This window comes from Scyliorhinus canicula, chromosome 25 (assembly GCF_902713615.1).
Source record: "Scyliorhinus canicula chromosome 25, sScyCan1.1, whole genome shotgun sequence".
Classification (NCBI taxonomy): Eukaryota; Metazoa; Chordata; class Chondrichthyes; order Carcharhiniformes; family Scyliorhinidae; genus Scyliorhinus; species Scyliorhinus canicula.
In genome coordinates, this window is record NC_052170.1 from 8786169 (window position 1) to 8807380 (window position 21212).

A 21212-nucleotide genomic window follows, 5' to 3' on the forward strand; every position below is an offset into this window, starting at 1 on the left:
CCCCTGCGTCTGCGTGGGTTTCCTCCGGGGGCTCTGGTTTCCTCCCACAGTCCAAAGAAGTGCGGGTTAGGTGGATTGGCCGTGATAAATTGCCCCTGAGTGTCCAAAAAGGTTAAGTGGGGGTTGCTGGGTTACGGGGATAGGGTAGATATGTGGGCTTGGGCGGGGTGCTTTTTGTAAGGGCCGGTGCAGACTCGATGGGCCGAGTGGCCTTCTTCTGCACTGTAAATTCTATGATTCAATATTCAAGGTGATTAAAGCCACCAAAACCTGCCCAATAGGCAGCGGAGGGAGGGGTGGGTGGGAGGAGTGGATGGTGAAGGGGATGAGATGCTAGCCGTCCAACATTTTGGACCTCCCGGATTGAGGTTCTGCGCAGACTTTGGCCTGGTGGCTGGATGGATTGTGGGTGTCAGACTCTCTCAATTCCAGTTTGCAGTGAGTGTGGACATAACCATGCAATGGAATTCCTTTCGAACCTGAGCACATGACTTTTCCTAGATAACTCACCACATTCCCTCGCCATGCAACTGAAACCATTTTAATTCGGAATCGAGTTGCTCCACCGTTAGCTACCATGCCTTCAGCTGCCTTGGCCCTAGCTCTGAAATTCTTCCCCTTCGCTTCCCAGCTTCGCTATCCTTTTCCTCACTTTAGGAGCTGACCCAAGCTTGAATATCAACCTGTGCAGTCGGTCTCAAATTTTGCTTATTGAACTCCAATGCCCAGTCTTGTGATCATTTATTACATTAAAGGTGAGCTATAAGTGCAGCTTGGTGTTGCTGGTAAATAAAGATGCCAGCAAATAACAACGAAATGGAACAGTCAAAATGCCTAAATTGTTGGCACTCATCTGTAACTTCTCCCTCTTTGGTATATTCTGCCAACTTCCCTATTTACAGCAATTTCCTATTACACAGGAAATTTAACAAAGTTTAAAGTTTCAAGGCCACTCACATAGCCAAAAGGAAAAGAGCAGGTGCTGAGCCAACGGGAGTCACTAAATATTCAAATATTCAAAGAGTTGGGTTTAAGCAGGATCTTGCAGAAGGAGAGAGGAGTGTGCACGTTTACTTGCACACTTCGAGCAGTGAGTTACACAGGAGCCCAGTTCCACAGGCTAGGTTTTCCCTCTGGAACCTGGCTCGAGGCCTGTTTGATGTCTAGTGCAGTATTGAGGGACGACTGCACGGTCAGCTGGACTGTCTTTTGCTAGAGACTGTAATCTCATTATTTTTTTTTTATTGTCACAAGTAGGCTTACATCAACACTGCAATGGAGTTACTGTGAAAAGCGCCTCGTCGCCACACTCCGGCGCCTGTTCGGGTACACTGAGGGAGAATTCAGAATGTCCAATTCACCTAACAGCACGTCGTTTGGGACTTGTGGGAGGAAACCGGAGCACCCGGAGGAAACCCACACAGACACGGGGAGAACGTGCAGACTCTGCACAGTGACCCAAGCTGGGAATCGAACCTGGGACCCTGGTACTGTGAAGTAACATTGCTAACCACAGTGCTACCGTGCTGCCCAGTCCAAGGCTACATCTGTCTCCTCGGGTAGGTGCAATAGATCCTGAGGCCCAATATCGAAGAAGATCAACAGAGTTCTCCCCAGTGTCCTGGCCAACAGCACTAAAAAAAACATCAGCTGCTCTGGCTATTATTATATTGCTGTTTGTTGCAACTTACTTTGTGCAAATTGGCTACTGTGTTTGCTACATTACATAGAGACATGGAAGCATAGAAGATAGGAGCAGGAGGAGGCCTTTTGGCCCTTCAAACCTGCTCCACCATTCGTCATGATCATGGCTGATCATCCAATTCAATAACCTAATCCTGCTTTCTCCCCATAACCCTTGATCCCATTCAAGTGCTATATCCAGCAGTCTCTTGAATGTATTCAACGTCTTAGCCTCCACTACTTCCTGTGGTAACGAATTCCACAGGCTCACCACTCTTTGGGTGAAGAAATGTCTCCTCATCCCTGTCCGAAATGGTTTACCCCGAATCCTCAGACTGTGACCCCTGGTTCTGGACACACTCACCATCGGGAGCATCCTCCCAGCATCCACCTTATCAAAAGTACTTCACTGGCTTTGAGAGGTCTGGTGATAATGAAAAGCACCATGGGCTGCATTTCACACACACCATGCACACGTGGCGGGCAGGGCCAGCCCTGACTGCGTTTCCCAGTGACGGCCAGCATGAATCGTGTCCGCATTGGGTCGGTGAGATAGGTGGGCGTGAGGTGGGCGGTGGGTCCAGTGGTGACGACAGGGGAGATAAAGGGTGGCACTAGGAAGGCACATCAGGTGGGAGGGAAGTCAAAGTGGGCACAAGCCAACCACCCCCCCCGAAACTCCTTTCACCAACGATTGTCAGTGCGGCCTTGTGGGGATGGTAACAGCCAGGACGGATGTTCTCACAATGAAGGATGGAAGGAAGAGGCCCCTCCCCCCCCACACCTCACCAAGGCAACCTGGGCAGAGGTGGCAGCTGAAGTCAGCGGGCATGAGAAGCACCATTATCCACAATTTCAAAGAATACCCCTTGTCATCAATCAATCATCCATCAAGGAGAGCTGGAGCCTTAAACAGTCTGGGGGCGTTATTAGTCCCTTTAATCGCATTGTAGTTTGACGTTTTAAGTTTCATTCATGATGTGTTTTTGTTGAAGGCAGTATCCCTTTAAGGAGCAGCACCTTTAATTTGCCCCTCGGTTTGTTTGATTTAGTTTAATTGATTTTATGCAAAATAGTCGGAGCCATGAACATCCTTGGCACTTGTGAGTGGTGCAGTATGTTGGCATTGTGGGAGCAGCCAGGGTACGTCACACAAAGCTGGAGAGTCTGGGCCCTGTGGGTCACAAACTATCTGAACATTCACAGAGTGAAATCCCTCCCTGTTGACACAGGCACCCAGCTTGATGGCCACACGGGTGCAATCATTGGCACCCTGGAGGCCGGGGAACCCTGCTATTGCAGCGAAGCCTCTGGGCCAGCCGGCCTGGCTTACTTGATCCATCCTGAAACGAAGAATGTTCTCAGCCAGTCACCAGCCTGACACAGCTGTGTGCAGCTGACTGGGAGACTCTGGGAAGATTGTTCACAGAGCCCTGGAAGGGTCTGTAGGCATGAAAGTTAAGTGCCACAGGGAACCACAGCATTGGGTGTCCACCCAGTCAATTGGAGGCTACCTCCGCCTCAATCATCTGGCAGATGGTCATAACTGCTTCCCTTTAAAGCCAGAGCCTCCTGCAGCACTGGACCTCGGTCATGTCAAGGTAGATGGTTCACTGCCTGTACACCTTGGCAGCTGGGTAGTGTGGGGGCGTCCTCCTTGCCCTCCCTGATGGTCCTGGGCCTTTGCTCTAAGGTGATGCCTATGACCACCTGTGTCTCCTCGGTCTTTGTCCCAAAGAGGAGGAGGTGCTCTCTGCTGAGTACACTATACCCATCGGCAGAGATACCATAAGACCTAGGAGCAGAATTAGACCACTCGGCCCATCGAGTCAGCTCCGCCATGCAATCGTGGCTGATAATTTCTCATCCCCATTCTCCTGCCTTCTCCCCATAACCCCTGATCCCCTTACAAATGGTGCAGAGCCGTGCATGGAGGGACTCCGATGTGAGGACAATGTCCTGGGAGCTCCAGCTAAACCCGCCAAAGAATTCAGAGAAAATGTTCAGAATGATACAATCCTCACTGAATCCCCCAAACCCCCCAACTCCCCAGCCGGCCTTTGCTCCAGCCCCCTTTCATCCCACCTTGAATGAAAATTGCAAAAATAGATTCGCCGCCTCCCCGCGAGGCCCATGAGTTGACATAAATATTGTGACGGGCAACGTAATCTTCCGGTCAATTGGTGAAATAATCCTTTCAAGTGGCTCCATAAAAGTTGGAGGGCGCGCAGGATTGGCTCCTGTGTCTAAATAATCGTGTGAGTGTGCAATGATGTCGGGATGCGTGCCGAATTCTGCTCTATCGAAATACAAGTCTTTCTTTTGTCACGTTTTCTCATCGGACTCGAAACGTTAGCTCTTTTCTCTCCCTACAGATGCTGCCAGACCTGCTGATATTTTCCAGCATTTTCTCTTTTGTTTCAGTTTCCAGCATCCGCAGTAATTTGCTTTTATGTTCGATAAGGGGCTGGTTTGGCAGGAAGGGGCTGGTTTAGCACAGGGCTAAATCGCTGGCTTTTAAAGCAGGCACAGCAGCACAGTTCAATTCCCGTACCAGCCTCCCTGAACAGGTGCCGGAATGTGGCGACTAGAGGCTTTTTACTGGTTGTGTAACTTCATTTGAAGCCTACTTGTGACAATAAGCAATTTTCATTTCATTTCATATTTAGTTTCTCGCCTGTGCTCAGGGAAAGTGAGACTCTCGTCCAAATATAACTAGATCTCCATCCGACAGATGTGCACCGCACCACACACAGGCAAATGGTGCAGTAATCATGCACATAATCCCTAGCGGAGGCTATTTGTAATGCTCCCCATCACCCCATCACAGTTAAGTTTTGCTACTAATAATAGTAATCTTTATTATTGCCACAAGTAGGCTTACATTAACACTGCAATGAAGTTACTATGAAAAGCCCCTCGTCGCCACATTCGGGTACACAGAGGGAGAATTCAGAATGTCCAATTCACCTAACAAACACGTCGTTCGGGACTTGTGGGAGGAAACCGGAGCACCCGGAGGAAACCCACGCAGACACGGGGAGAACGTGCAGACTCCACACAGACAGTGACCCAAGACTGCAATCGACCCCCGGGTCCCTGGTGCTGTGAGGCCACACTCCCTCCACCCTCATTCTCTATGCAACATCCACTCCGTCACACTCACACTCCACCTCTCCTAACCACCATTATCAGGAAGTGACTCATTATTGAAGCACCACGGTGAGTGGCTCTCGAAACTCTAAAGTCATGCTGAGGTCCACACTCTGTGCCTGTCCCTTTAAGCGGAGCTGGCTGTTTCTGCTGAGTCACTCTGGGGGCAGGCTGCTTGAGATGTTTAAACCTCGCGAGTTTCTGCCTCTTTATAAAGGGAGGAGGCGAGGCAGAGGGAGCATTATCTGAAGGAGCACAGACAGTGGAATTGCTGTGAGACAGGTAAAAGGGGAATTAAGCAACAATAAAGGGGGTGCGAGAGGTTTGAGACAAATGTAATAACGTGGGGTCTATTTCTGGTCGTGTGTAGTTGCGTTTGTAGGTTGTTTAACTCTCTTAAGAGCTCTTTTGTTCAAAGGTCGGTGCACTTGATTTATTTTTGTTGCAATACAAAAGTGCATTTGTTTGTTGCAACAAAAAAGTGCATTTGCAAAATCCAGCGGATTTTTTTTTGTTCTGATTAAGGTTTGAAGGGGGTAAACGGCTTTTAACAGGCGCTACAGTAACTGCACAAAGGACGCTGTGAGTGACGCAAATCCTCTTTGTTAAAGACCTTTCAAAGCTCTCCCCATAGGGGGGAGGGGGAGATTGTGGAACACCCAGCTTAAGTTTTCATTTTGACTCCTGTTATTTTTGTAAAAAAAACAATCTTTAAAAAAATTCATCTTCATTTTAAGATCCACATGGCTGTTTAACCTTGTCCTCCATCCATTTGAAAGTAACTTCTATGTAACACTTGGCTATTACTCTGTAACATCCAAGAATAGGACGCTGATTTAAAGCTAGCCATCCTGCAACGTTTAACTTTACATGTTGCCAAATAACTTCAGACGGGTAAAGTTTTTATGGGAGCTCTTTAAAACTTGTTAGTAAAGTCCAAGAATGTTTTCCCTAACTTTGGTATTTCCTTCCCCATTGATCTTTTGTGTTGGTTCCTTGTGTACTTTCACTGCTTCCCTTGCAGAGAGTTGAGGACATGTGCTTCCTGTTCTGTTGCAGCAACTGATGAAATTGTGTTTTCAGAATGCTGTTGCGCGTCAGTTTCCTTGAACTCGAGTCACTGAACTCGTGAGCACCTACCGTTTTAGTGGAAGAAATCAGGCTGTTCTCAATGCTAGTGAATTAAACTGTTCAGGGGGGTTTTAGCCAAGGTTGGTATCATGCCTACACGCTTAGGAGGGATGAAGGGCCTGTTCCTGTGCTGCTTTGTTCTAAAGGCTGCTATTAATGTTTGCTGGGAAAATGAGTTATAGGCAGCTTTTGATATTTCATTTATGGGATCTGGGTGTTATTTAGGGCAGCATTTATTCCATGCATCAGCTGTTGTCTTTTTTAGATGGTAGCATATTCTAAACTCCTGACTGCTAGTTAAGGAGCCTAATGTTTCCACTGTCTCTTGGATGGTACATGCTGGTGTGGCAGGAGTGGATGTTTGTGGAATGGGTCTCTAGTGGGGCTGCTTTGTCCTGGGTGGTGTTAGAGCTGTATTAATCCTGCAAGTGGCAGGTTTTGGGGAGTCAGAAGGTGAAGTTACTTGCCACAGGGTTCCTAGCCTCTGATCTGCTCTTGTACCCACCATATAAATATGGAGTTCAGTTTCAGGTCAGTAGTAATTACTAAGATTTTAGTTACTCTAGCTGTTCATGAGTGGACAAAGTGCTTTAAAATGTTTTGTGGTGAACTGTAGCCTGCTTGTCACAATAGGATAAATGCAAATTGAATTCTCCTGCTTTGATACTTGCTGGCTAATCCCTAAAAGCATTGACCTACTTGGATGCCCATCTGAATGCATATTCCAATTGCCCTCACCAGAACTTGGCTTTGGGAGTGCAGAAGCGTGATGTCCAATGATTGCATTGACCTACTTGGATGCCCATCTGAATGCATATTCCAATTGCCCTCACCAGAACTTGGCTTTGGGAGTGCAGAAGTGTGATGTCCAATGATTGACTCATTTACATTGGATTGGTTAGGTTATCTTTAACTGCCTTTGCACCTAGCCAGTAACGGTAAGGGGATTTCATAGAATTTACAGTGCAGAAGGAGGCCATTCAGCCTGTTGCATCTGCACCAGCCCTGGGAAAGAGTGCCCCACTTAAGCCCACACCTCTACCCTAACCCCGCCTAACCTTTTTGGACACCCAAGGGCAATTTAGCACGGCCAATCCACCTAAGCTGCACATTTTTGGACTGTGGGAGGAAACCGAAGCACCTGGAGGAAACGCGTGCAGAGTCTGCACAGACAGTGACCCAAACTGGGAATCGAACCTGGAGCTGTGGAGTAACTGCTAACCACTGATGCCATGCTGCCCTCGGGTGGATGGGAAGTGAAGGCTGTCTCTCTTCCTTTTCTACTTCTCCCCCCCCCCCCCCCCCCCTCCATGCTATGTTAACCATTGGTTGTAGCAAATTAACAAGTGAGATCTCCTAAAGCTATATTCAAAACAGTAGCTTGTCTGATGCCTCCCAGCAGGTGGGGAGGGTATATCTCCAATTCTGCCCCAGGATATCTAGACACTATAGCATTGACAGGAGCCTGCTGCAGAGACAGTGTTGGGTTAATGACTGTCCTTGGGAGCAGGGTTACTGCATAGAATAGATTGGAATCCCTGCATAAAGTCAACATTGTGTCCCTTTTGAGAACACTTGATTCTGCACTGACTGGGAGCCCAACCTTGTGCTTTGATGCAACTTGTTATAATGTGTCTTTCTAGTATAAAAGTCCAAGAAAATAATTCGGCTGTAGTATCTTTCTAGTCGTGTTGTTTCAGAATTTCCTGTTACTTGGGGTTGGGCCAGGTCCTCTGTACATGTGCAGTCTGGGGCATGACAAACTGTCCCCAAATATGCTTTCTCAAACTTTCTACGTGTGCCTATTACAACAACTGCTGTTCATTGTGACAAAATGCTCTCCAATAACACTTGTTTCTCCTCCCATACAGTAACTGTTCAAGATGGTACATGGAGCTAAAATTGGTCACCCTGCGCCTGACTTCACTGCCAAGGCCCTCATGCCAAGTGGAGAATTCCAAGACCTGACTCTGTCCAGTTACAAAGGTTATAAAAATACTGATCTCCAGTCTCCTTCTTTTTAAACATCGCGTTACACTGGTTGTAAAATGAATTTGGGGAAGGAAGTTTTAAACCGGTATGCTGAATTGCAAGAATCTCTCAGTGAATCTGAACAGGACTTTGTCCCAATATAATCTGAGCAATTTGATATTGGAGTACAAAGTTTGCTGAAGGTTGCACAGATTGGATTTATATTCTCTCTAGTATAGATGGTTACAGAAAATCTAAGGTACAAACTCATTTGATTGGGGGAGGGGGGGGCAGGAAGGTTGTAAAGGTCATGGTTGCAAGGTGCTGTCAAAATTGCAGTACCATCTTGTACAATGATGAGCAGTTATAAACCACTTCCTTCCTGGAAGGGGACTCTGACAGCAACTACAATGCTGAACCTTGATGGTGTTAATGTCTTGTTTAAACCCTCTGAACTGGCCAGTCAGGTATGGGTGGCAGTGGTTAGCAATGCTTGCCTCGCAGCGCAGAGGTCCCAGGATTGATTCTGGGTCACTGCCCATGTGGAGTTTGCACATTCTCCCTGTGTTTGCACTAGTGTTGCCCCACAACCCAAAGATGTGCAGGGTAGGTGGATTGGCCATGCTAAATTGCCCCTTGATTGATTGGTAAAAATGAATTGGGTGCTTTTGTGGGATAGGCTGGGAACTGGTTGTATTATCAAGCCTGAGGCAAAGAATGGAAGAGATTAATTTTGGACTAGTAAGTTCTTTCTGCATTGCTGGGAAGATGCAAGGATTGTGCATAACTCTTGTGGGGCTCTCTTTGCAAAGCAGTCTACACCTTGGAATGGGCAAGGCCAAATAAAATCTGAGCCCTCGCAATTCAAACACTAAAACCATTCTTGCAAACGTTGGGAGCCCATTTAGCTTTCCCTGCTTGCTTCTCGCTGAATCACTTTGTATTTCTTGAGGTGTTTTTTTTCCTCTACTGGGTCTCCATTACAAAAAACAAAATTGCAATTCTCCACAGGTCTTCAGTTGATTTGAGACTTTTGATCCCTCTCTCGTTCGTCCACAATTTTCTGTCTGCCTCTACCAGATGCCTGAACAGGTTTTCGATGATTCTTGCTCATTGATGCCCCCCCTATGATCTCACCCCATTGATGCCCCCCATGCAACTAGCTGAATAGATTGGGTGTGGCATGGTTTGATACCAACTTTTTTTTGTTCAAACTCCAGGAAAGTATGTCGTATTTTTCTTCTACCCGCTGGATTTCACCTTTGTCTGCCCAACGGAGATCATTGCATTCAGTGACCGGGCTGCAGAGTTTCGCAAAATCAACTGTGAAGTAATCGGTGCCTCCACGGATTCTCACTTCAGCCATTTAGCCTGGTAAGAATTTCCATTGGTGATGGACTTGATTAGGATCTTTGGCCTGTTGCTATGCTAATATGGAAATATAGCTTGATTTCAAAAGCATTCCTATTAACTAAGATGGTGACTCCCATCTGTCTCACTTGTCTGAAATTCTAGGAATAGATCAGTGACTTGCCACAATTATTGCCCAATCACAATTTTTCCCCAAGTCATTGTGGTGCTGAATTATTAACTTGGGTGTTGATGGCACCTTGGGGGGAGGGCAGTAGAGCTCCAAACAATACTGGGCTTTGTTCTTCAGTCCTGCTTCTCTTGGTCAGGATTTTATTAACCTAGAGTTTTATTTTTATAGTGAGGTGAGATGATTGCCTGTCACTCAACAGCATTTAAATATTTTTGCATCTGTAGCTAAGCCTCCTCTCTATCAATGCTGATGGCTTGTTGGCCCCAAATGCATCAGCGGCTTTAAACTGGCCATACCAGTTTGTAACCTGTTGCTATCCATAATGTTAGCTTGAGCAGAAACCATTTCCTTCAAAAGGAAGTAAAGTTTGGTGCTGTTGTCGTGTAATGGCCCATGCATTTGGTGATGTTTGGGAGAATCTAATGGGCATGTCTAGGTTTAATGCAGTCGAAAAGAACTTGGCAAATTCAACACAGCAACTAATGTCTTGCTTTCAGGACCAAGGTTCCTCGTAAACAGGGTGGCATTGGTCACATGGAAATCCCACTGGTTGCTGACATGAACCATTCAATCGCCAAAGAGTACGAAGTTCTCAAGGAAGATGAAGGAATTGCTTACAGGTTAGTGAATCTGGGGGTGGGTGCTGGGAGGTTCCAGCTACTGATGTTCCTTGGGCTACTGTTCCTGAAGACTTCATATTATTGGGGGTCTTTTGGCCAGCTCTAACTATTATTGGACTGAGCTTTCTGGAAAATGCTAACTTTGTCTCTTTCTTCTTTCCCCTCCCCCCCCCCCCCCCCCCCCCCCCCCCCAACCCCCCCAAACACACAGAGGACTCTTTATTATTGATGATAAAGGAATTCTGCGGCAGATTACAATCAATGACCTTCCAGTTGGCCGATCGGTGGATGAGACGTTAAGGCTGGTGCAAGCCTTTCAATTCACAGACAAACATGGAGAAGGTGACTTATTTCTAGTCAGCAGTCATCAGGGTGGCACAATAAAATGGTAGATAGCACTGTTGCTTCAGGGTTCCAGGTTCAACCCCAGCTTGAGTCGCTGTCTGTGCGGAGTCTGCACATTCTCCCTGGGTTGGATTGCCGGGCCGGAGAATCACCGGGCCGGGTGCGAATCGCGTGACGACACCAGTCTTCCGATTCTCGGAGTGGGGGATTGGCACTGGCACAGCACTGTCGGGGGCTGCTCTACACCCGCCCCCAGCCATTCTCCACCCGGGATGGGCCGAGCAGCCGTTTAATAAAAATCTGGGGAGGGGGAGAACCCCCAGGGCGGGGCCTCTGCTGTGGCCTGGCCTGCAATTGGGACTACCGATCGGCAGGCCAGCCTCTCGGGCTGGGGGCCCCTTTTGCTCCATGCTGGCTCCTGTAGCTGTATGCCATTGCATCAGGGCCGGAGTCCACACTTGGCCTCAGGATCAGAGAATCCTGTCCCCTGGGCAGGGGCTGGTTTAGCACACTGGGCTAAATCACTGGCTTTGAAAGCAGACCAAGGCAGGCCAGCAGCACGGTTCGATTCCCGTACCAGCCTCCCCGAGCAGGTGCTGGAATGTGGCGACTAGGGGCTTTTCACTAACTTCATTTGAAGCCTACTTGTACCAATAAGCAATTTTCATTTCATTTTTCTGTGTCTGCATGAGTTTCCTCCAGGTGCTCCGATTTCCTCCCACAGTTCAAATGTGCAGGTTAGGTGGATTGGCCTTGCTAAATTGCCCCTTGGTGTCCAAAAAAGGTTGGGTGGGGTTTCTGGGATAGGGTGGGAGGCATGGGCTTGAGTAGGGTGCTCTTTCCCAGCTGGTGCCAACTCCATAGACAGAATGGTGCCCTTCAACACCAAAATTCTATGATGCATACAAATAGACCAGGTAGATTTTTCCACTAGTGCTGGCTGAGAGCTGGGGTTGACACCAGCTAATCTGGAGGCCTGATCCATGTCATCGCACCCCTGTCAACCTTGCTGGCCAAGATTGGGGGGGGTGGGAGAAACAACATGGTGGGAGTGTCCACTATTAGAATATAGAACATTACAGGCCCTTCAGCCCTCAATGTTGCGCTGTCCTGTGAAACCCCTCAACACAATTAATTACATGAAGGGCAGGAACTTCTTTTTGAATTAGCAGCAAGGGCTGTAGAATCCGAAAACGAAATCTCTCCAGTGGGATGCAGCTGGATGATTTGGGTTCAAGTCTGTTAATCATTGCGTTTTAAATGGCAGACCTGCAAAGATCATGAAGTTTGACAAAGTAGCTTAGTGGTGACTCACTAGTACAATAGCTGAGGACCACTTTTTTCATTGCGTGACACTAACCATGTTCTCTTGTCAACTTCTAGTTTGCCCAGCTGGCTGGAAGCCAGGCCAGGAAACCATCAAGCCTAACTTGAAAGACAGCAAAACGTTCTTCGATAAACAACATTAGATGTTTTGGCCCAATCCCTCTAGTGCTGAGGATTAAATGAGTGAAGATGTATTTTTGTTATGCCGGCACTTCGTGAAGACCTATTGTAGATTGCTGCAAAGTAGGATGTTTTTGTCAGTATTTCTTCATGCATCTGTGCTCCCCAAGTGTGAGGTCCAGTGATGCTCTTGTAAATTTTTTTTTTTTTGTACTGTGCCAGAATAAAACAATTGAAAGAGCAGAACTCTCTGTGCATTTAATGCTTGGACTCCGATTGCGCGTGGAAGTTGTTCTGAAGTCTGAGCTCATTGAGCAACAAGGGAAAAGCACACTGGTTATCTTGATGGGTGATGCAGTGATTTCACTGGGTGGCCCATTCCATTAAGTCACTTCACTTGTGAGACCTGTTTTCAGCATCCAGAACTACCAACGGTTGAACATTTGTATGCTAGCCAGCCCTTGTGAATAAATCCTAATCTCTGTACAGACTACTTGCAGTGAGTGAATCGTTACATTACACTGTGCATTTTCCCCATTACTTTAATACTGATGCAGGCAGTAAAGTGGCTAGTGCTTCTGCTTCAACCTGGATTCTATTGCATCTTCAGTGTAGGAGTTGCATTCTCCCCATGTCTGTGCTCTGGTTTCCTCCCACAGTCCAAAGATGTGCAGGTCGGGGGGATGCTAAATTGCCCTTGATGTCCAAAAAGGTTGGGTGGGATAGGGTGGAGGCATGGGCTTAAGTAGGGTGCTCTTTTCAAGGGCTGGTGTAGACTCGATGGGCCAAATGGCCTTGTATGATCAGAGGCAAGGGTGGAATAGGAAACCCAGGGTCATTGCAACCAGAGTTTGATGAGCAAGTGAAGCTTTTTGTTATCGGATCAATGAGTCTGGCAGCTTTCCAGAACTTTGGCTGTGGTAATACTGCTATGGAAATTTTTTTTTAATTAGTCACTTTAGCAGACCAAATACATTGGAAATTACTGCTGCCCCCATTTTTTTTTTGAAATGTTGAAGTTTTTACATTGCAACAAGTGACTGCCAATTACACTGGGCATATAAATTCCCTGTGCCAATCCCCTTATTGTTTGAAGGGCCCTTCACTGTACAATGGGTTGTTACTTCAAGTGACTGGTGCCCCCTTTCTCCTCCCCAAACACAACCTTGGACATCACCACCTCAAAGAATGCTACTCATAATCTGACTGGTCTGGAGCTTCTGGGTGGGTTTCATTGACCAGGCCTCCCTGGTACCATTCACACTTATCCTCTCCATCTGGGAGGAACCTGCTCATTCAGGTTCTTGTCAGGTGTGCTGTGTACCACTTTCAGCTGCATGAGGCTTGGCCTTGCACAGTTGGGAGTTAGCCCTACCCTCGTTTGTTTTCCCCCCCACCCTGAGTTTAATCCAGTGGTGAGTGGAAGTATATCCTTTCTGCAAGTTGGCCATACTGGTCCCCACAGTTTGACCTCCCCAGGTTGTCTGTGTCCAGTAACTGGGGTTCTTTGCAGAGATTTTTGACCTGTAGATAAATCTTTTGTCGCAAGTAGGCTTTCATTAACACTGCAATGGAGTTACTGTGAAAAGCTCCCAGGTTGGAGTTTGTTCTCATTTGGTAGGCCCAGCCCCTCTCTCAGCTCTGAAGGCTGCTAGTCTGCCACTCATGTAAAAGTCTCCGTGACAGTGTAATTCCCCCCCCCCCCCCCCCCCCCTCCCCAAACCTGGCTCCTGTCTCCACCACTTCTTGAGGGTGGTGTCCAGTACAGCTTGCTGCAGATGGGGGCTATGATGGACATATCAGGCAGACCAAAATGTTGCCTCATCTGACTCCAAGCTCTCTGGTCGCTACCACCACTGCTTGTTAAGTGTTTTGCTGGTGGGGTGGGCGCATTGTCAGGGCAAGGGCCCCCAAGGGTCATCCCTGTACATAAGGACACCTGTCTTTGCCCCACACGCACCCCCCCCCCCCCCCCCCAAAATGTGTACACACACACCTACTACTGAATGGAAAAGGCCTTGGATGTAGATCGGGATGGATCTAAACAGGAGGCACTTGGGCAGTACAATTATCATCATCTGCATCCTGCCTGGGAAAGGGAGAGTGCATCCCATCCCATGTCATTTTTATACTTCCCAGGTAGAGGAATTTGATTTGGGCGTTCATTTTAAATGGTCGAGCCTCCAGCTCTGCCCCTCCCTCTGTTGGGGGTTCACTGGGGAAAAACTTCGCTTTTGCCCAGGTTTGAGTTTGGAGCTCGATAAGCTCCTGTGGAGCTTCGTGATTTCTTTCATGCCACTTTGCGGGTCTGAGATGAGTCAAGGCGCAGGTCATCCATATAGTGAGACTCTGTGTTCTCTGACCCCCCCCCCCCCCCCCCCCCCCCAACCTCCGATTCCTTTCCAGCTTCTTGTCTCTCGAGGCAATTCCTCTAAAGTGGCTGCTTATGGTGCCATCTTGTTCCTCGTTTCCAGTATCGATCTGCTGAAGAAATCCAGAGCCCCCCCCTTTATCATTTTGTTCCCCCCCCCCCCCAGTGATTTTGGTTCCCCTTCTGCCTCCCGTGCCCCTCCTCTTCTACCTACCCCCACTAGATGCTCTCTCCCCCGGTGGGAGATGTGCGGTGGACCCCCTCTCATACTTCCTGCCGCTAGCTTTCCTGCTAGTGTGGTGCCCCCCCTCCCAGGGTTGATCTAACCCACTCAGCTCATGCTCCCACTGTCTCCCCCTCCCCCTCTCCAGCGCCCTGCTGCCCTTGCCCCCTCCTTCCTACGAGTTCCCCTGTTGATAGCGAGGCGACGCAGTCCCGTGCAACATTGTCCATTCTTTTTTCCTCCGTGTCTTCCTGACTGCGGCCTCTGCCACTTGACCAGACCATTCTTACAGACAGACTTGTCCGCCTCTCCCGCGGCGGTGAATTAATGTTCTTTGCCCTGGTAAGTTACCCAGAGCCTGGCTGGGAATAACATCCCGAATCTGACCTTGCTCTTGCACAGGGCTGCCTTTGCATGGTTGAATTCCGCCCTGGTCCGCCTCATGCCCTGGTGCACCCTTATTTTAGGTCCCTCCTAGTTGCAAGTCTTCACTGCGAAGGATCTTTTCTCAGCCCTGGTGTTTGTGCAGCTTGGCTATTATCGCTACTCCCGGTCCGGGGCTTTGGCCGGAGTGACCTGTGAGCCCTGTCAATCTCCGGTGGTTTGGGGAAGTTGCCCTCCCAACCAGGTTGACCTGCATTTGGGCCATGTCGTCGGTTGAGTCCCTGCCCTCGATCCCCTCTGGCAGGCCCATTATCTGAATGTTCTGCCTCCTCGATCGATTCCCCTGGTCCTCGACTTTACCTTTCAGGCTCCCCTGGGTTGCCACCAACCTCTTGATCTCAGCCTTCATTGTGACGATTCGGTTGTCCTGATCCGTTGGCGCCTTTTCCAGTTCTATGGTCATGTTCCCCTGGGCTTCCAGTTTCTTCCCCATGCCGTCTAGCGGCATCTACATGGCCTTAATGTCATTCTTCCTTTCATTTAGTTCCATGGTTAGGAACGTCCCCCATCCATCCCCTGGTGGTGGTTTGGGGGGGGGGGAGTGGTGGGAGCTTGTTTTTTGGGTTGCCAGTCTCCCTGTCGTAGGGGAGGCTGAGGACCCTTCGCCTCGTGGGTACGCTGACCCACTTGCTCGCCGCTCCTGTACACCGGGAATCAGTGGTTGGTGATGGCACAAGATGGGAGCAGCATGGAGAACTGGGATGGGATGGGGGACGGATCTGGGATGGCATAGGAAGGATGCCATGGCAGATGGAGATGACATAGAAAGGGATGGGATGGGAATTCTATTTTTGGGTGGCAAAGCGGTTAGCGCTGTTGCCTCACAGCGTCACGGAACCGGGTTCAAATCCGACTTTGTGTCCCTGTCTGTGTGGAGTCTACACGTTCTCCCCGTGTCTACGTGGGTTTCCTCCGGATGCTCCGGTTTCCTCCCACAAGTCCCGAAAGACGTGCTGTTCGGTAAATTGGACATTCTGAATTCTCCCTCTGTGTACCCGAACAGGCGCCTGAGTGTGGCAACCAGGGGCTTTTCACAATAACATTATTGCAGTGTTAATGTAAGCCTACTTGTGACAATAATAAAGATTATTATAAATGCTACTCAACCATTTGCGTTTTCTGCCTTTCCCGGTTGGTCGGCAGTCCAAATTCCCTTTCAAAAGCCACGGTGAAGTCTTAAGATTTCTGGTCACAACAACACAGCTAATCCAAAGCATTGTCACAGTAGATTATAATTCACGTTTGCAGCAACACAGCAAATGAAAGCCAAAATATCTTCATTTGTCCCTTTCTCCTGCTGAAAGAGGTTACTCCTTCCATTGCCAATCATCCTCACTGCACTCATCATTATTCATGCCCGTGTCTTAACGGTGAAGAATAAAAGGAATTGCTTTTTCTAAAACACCTTACGTTTTACCTGTGCCTGTCAAAGTGCTTCAAAGTGCTAGGGGCTGGTTTAGCACAGGGCTAAATCGCTGGCTTTTAAAGCAGACCAAGCAGGCCAGCAGCACGGTTCGATTCCCGTACCAGCCTCCCCGAACAAGCGCTGGAATGTGGCGACTAGGGGCTTTTCACAGTAACTTCATTGAAGCCTACCTGTGACAATAAGCCATTTTCATTTCAAGCCGACAGGGTTCCTTTGAGTCGCGGCCACCGTTTTGATGCTCAAAGGCAGCAGCCAGTTTACAGACATCAATGAGATCAATAGCCAAGTGACGTTTGTTTTGCTGGTCTGGTGTTGGCCGTGGGGGTCAATACTGGCCAGCACACTGTGGGGGGTAACTTGGCTGCTCTTTCTCAAATTGTTGCCGTGCGTTCCTTGGCACCCAGCTGACAACTATTGTTTTTGGGAGCCCAGTGTGCCTAAGCACAAAGTAAAAATGGCACAGAGACCCGAGTCATGTGACCGAGTTCTGAGCGAAATGGAGATCTAGAATCCCAGACAGGAATAGGGTGAGATCCCAAAGGGAGAAGAAACAGGAAAAGCTCCGACCCCCCCCCCCCCCCCCCCCCCCCCAACGAGCCCCAGAGAGGGGACAAGAGAAGATCCCAATTCATTTTTCTTTTAAAAGAGAGGAGTAAAGGAACAGACTCCAAAGAGGAAAAGGGCAGCAGGGAGCAGAGTTTAAGTGAAGAAGGGTTGGTGACTCCTTAGTGCGGGATGCTGGGACAACGTTTTCCCTTCTGCTCAGCCTGGGTAAAGATCTGAAGTTGTGCTGGTTGGGTGGTGCTTGATTGCGTACTTGGAATCCAGGGGAACGTAATCCGGGAGACACGATTGGAAACCCTGCAAGATGAACTGTTTTTGACGCTGCCAAAGTTGGAGTGTCTTTCAGAGAGAATTCTCAGTTTAGATCTTCAAAGGTGAAGATTAGAATGCCTCGAGGGAGAGAGAGGGAGAGAGAGAGAGCGAGAGAGAGAGAGCGAGAGAGAGAGAGAGAGACAGAGATTCAGGGAGCTTGGTTGACCCATAGATGTTTACTATTGTATGGGTGGACTGTTTGCGACATCCATGGACTCTGCCTTGGTCACATCTATCCCTTATTGTGTAGTCTGGTGTGTTTGACCACAGGTTGCTTGCTAATTCACACATATATCATATTTGCCCTGATAATGCAACAGAATATAAGATGGATATTGTATATTGTTTTATCTTTCTCATCTTTGTATCATAAAGTTTATTTCTTGGAAGACCTGGAATACAACATCCCTAGCAATGCAGGCTTTGCTCATTACGGCACTGGAAATGGAAAGAAAGTTGCTTATTGTCACAAGTAGGCTTCAAATGAAGTTACCGTGAAAAGCCCCTAGCCGCCGCATTCCGGCGCCTGTTCAGGGAGGCTGGTACAGGAATTGAACCGTGCTGCTGGCCTGCTTTCAAAGCCAGCAATTTAGCCCTGTGCTACACAGCCCCTCCTGGCAGCTGTGAGTAAAAGTTCCTAATTCTCTTTTATTTGTTGAGACTTCCAGCCATGATCCATCCATCCTCCCTTTTTTCTATCAGACGGCATTTTTGTAGTTCCCTTCAAATTGATGGCAGAGTTCAGCGCCATTGGGTTGAAAACAGGGGAAAACAATTGGCAAGTGGTTCAGATGTTCATCTTGCCTTCAGACATGGAGGGACTGTGAAGCTCAACCAGCAACAACATTGTGGATCAGTCCCAGGCAGCAATCAGGAGAGACCAAAATCTCTTTTGCCTTAACGGATGTAGCTGGAGGAGATGCATTGTGGGGCGTTCTCAGCCGTGATCTTTGACCTTTGACATTTGAGTTGCGCCAATCTCATGACACTGTTTCCTTTTTGGTAATATCGGTCGTCAGCCAATGAGGCTTGGCAGGGATGTGGGCCCAGTGGTCAATAAATGGAGTTATTTGCAACATGGAAATACAATGCAGGGGTACGGGGCTAGACCAGGGCTTCCTGGATTTCTCCGAAGATGGAAGGCATGGGCTGGATGGGCTAATTGGGCACTATCTGACCCCCAGTGACTTTAAGAGGCTCTGGCAAAATTTGAAAAAGGAAAAAAAAAAAACAGGTTTTCAGTGTAGACTACTTATTGGAACTATCATGAGAATGGGGAAAACAACTAATTGCATCATAACTGATCTTTCAAATAAGATGTGTTTTTAAAAATTGCGCATACAGGCTAAAGATAGAACATACAATGCAAAAGGAGGCCATTCGGCCTATCAAGTCTGCACCGACCCACTTAAGCCCTCACTTCCCCCCATCCCCGTAACCTAATAACCCCTCCTAACATTTTTGGACACTAAGGGCAATTTATCATGGCCAATCCCCCTAACCTGCACATCTTTGGACTGTGGGAGGAAACCGGAGCACCCGGAGGAAACCCACGCAGACACGGGGGAGAACGTGCAGACTCCGCACAGACAGTGACCCAGCGGGGGAATCGAACCTGGGACCCTGGCGCTGTGAAGTCACAGTGCTAGCCACTTGTGCTACCGTGCTGCCCTAAAGATTTCTTCAGACATCTGAAGATGTGAATTCTGAGATTGTAAATTCAGTCATTGTCTGAATTGTTGCGGTCTGGGTGACACTAAAAGAGAGACAATGGAATATCACGCCCATTTTCCAGGCAGGGATATATCACATAATTATTACGGCGCAGAGGAGGCCACTCGGCCCGTCGTGTCCACACCAGTTCTCCAAATGAGCATCATGACAGTGCCATTCCCCTGCGTTTCTCCCCCTGTACCCTTGCGCATTGTTCCTGTTCAAGTAATCATCTAATGCCGGGTTTTTCAAACGGTGCCTCGAGACCCATGGGTGGGTATCGGGAGTGTCACGGAGCGATCGGTCGCGGCGTTTCCGTTCGCTGCGACTGGTTTTTAAAGGGAGGCTGCAGTCTTCCAGCCAGAAGCGGCACAGAGAGCAGGCCATGCACCCAGCACGTACACTGACATCATGTGACCTGTACACTGACATCATGTGACCTGTACACTGACATCATGTGACCTGTACACTGACATCATGTGACCTGTACGCCCATGCCTTTGGTGCAAAATCAGGAGGAGAGATACCTCCATTTTCTAGCTGTGAGCAAGTGAGGCAACAGGACCGTGAAGAGCTGAAGATGGATCGTTTTAAGCAAAGAAAAATCTAAAATGGGGAACTAAGCAGTGTAAAGATGATTTCTTGCTTTGTTCATTGCAATCAGGACGCAAAGCCCATGTGTGTTAGATGCAGGGAAGCACCGGCAAATGATAATTTAAAACCCTCAAAACTTCAAAGGCATGGTGAATTCGAGGACAAGCCTCTTGATTTTTTTTCAAAGGATGTAGCGAGAGCTTAAATCATCCGCTGAAGTCCTTAGCAGAAACGTAACATTGAACGACAAAGCAAGTGAGAGCGTGAGGACCAAGCAGGCTCACCTGCCGCATTAAAGATAAGCGAAAATGGTGGGTCGCAAACGTCGGCCGGATGGTAAAAGTGGGTCACTGATCTAATGCCCTCTTGAATGCATCGATTGAACCTTCCTCCACCACACCTGCAGACAGTGCATTCCAGACCCCAACCACTCGGTGTGCATAAACATTTTTTTCCTGGCAAAAAATGACAGCCTCATAGTCACCGTTACTGAGAGGAACTTAACCTTGCAGATTCCATAGCTGAGTTTAAATGTGATGGGATTTGAATTGCTAATTGCTATCCCCTGTGAGGATAATGGCAGCTGATTATCATGTCAGAAAGAATGAATGATATCCTGTAAGTAATGCCCTGGACCAATTTGTGGATTTTCACCTTCTAAGAGTACTCAGAAGATCGGCATAAAAAGGCCAGCAGCAACACTTGGTGTGTCAGAGTGTGTGACTCAGAGGAAAACATTTTGCAGGTAACACTCTCTCTGATTGTTGAAACAAGCCAAGTAATTAAAGTCACGGCTAAAACTAAAACCAAATCATTAAATGGAGGATGGGGAATTACATCAATCAATTGCAGGTAATATTGGACTTAAAGGCAGGCAGCATCATATGGCTATTACGATGGTAACAGCGGGCTTTTTTAAGGTGATATGGGCATTGAATCTTGGCAAATAGTATTTTATAGACGCGCATCTTCCATGTTTGAGACTAGGCTTGATCAACACTTCCAGTAAACGTCAGTTGTCTTTGCTGTGTCTCACTGGGCCTCACTCTTACATCTGAGTCACAATGATGTGGGTTCAAACCCCCTTCACGAGACTTGAACTTGTATTCCTACATGATACTCCAGTGCAGGACTCAGGGGGTGCTGCATGGTTGTAGAATCTTTTTTAAATTCATCTATGGGGTGGTGGCCAGCTCTGGCGAGACCAGCTGTATTTTCCCCTTGAGAAGGTGGTGGGTGAGCCAGCTTCTTGAACCGTGGCAGTCCACGTGGTGTAGGTACACCCACAGTGCTGTTAGGGAGTTCCAGGGTTTTTGACCCAGCGACAGTGAAGGAACGGCGATATATTTCCAAGTCAGGGTGGTGAATGGCTTGGGCGGGGGAGGGGATAGAGGAAACTTAGTTATGGTTCTCCCATATCCCATGATCCAGTCCTTCTCGTTGTAAAGGTTGTAGATTTGGAAGGTGCTGTCGAAGGAGCCTTGGTGAGTTGCTGCAGTGCATCTTGTAGATCAACAATGGCAACTTTGGCTATTGAGTGGGCAACCTGGGCCGCATGAGTGGCCCTCCTTCATTTCAGTGGGCCGCAAGATTAAAATGGGGGTTGTTCACTAACCGTGACCTCAGGAATAAGATTAAATACATTGAATACATGCCAAATATTTCATAACTAG

At 48.1% G+C, this 21212-nt stretch overlaps 2 protein-coding genes across 2 annotated transcripts in view; one reads left to right on the forward strand and one right to left on the reverse strand.

Moving 5' to 3' along the window:
- Nucleotides 1-21212, reverse strand: part of LOC119957031 (heterogeneous nuclear ribonucleoprotein U-like protein 2) — a 355048-nt gene that overhangs the window by 10121 nt on the left and 323715 nt on the right. The window lies entirely within an intron of this gene.
- On the forward strand, nt 4935-12138 carry LOC119957030 (peroxiredoxin-1-like). The gene is made up of 6 exons (XM_038784613.1): nt 4935-5118; nt 7839-7953; nt 9159-9312; nt 9979-10101; nt 10313-10443; nt 11830-12138. The coding sequence occupies exons 2-6, from the start codon at nt 7851-7853 to the stop codon at nt 11913-11915; spliced, it is 597 nt and encodes a 198-aa protein (XP_038640541.1). The 5' UTR covers nt 4935-5118; nt 7839-7850; the 3' UTR covers nt 11916-12138.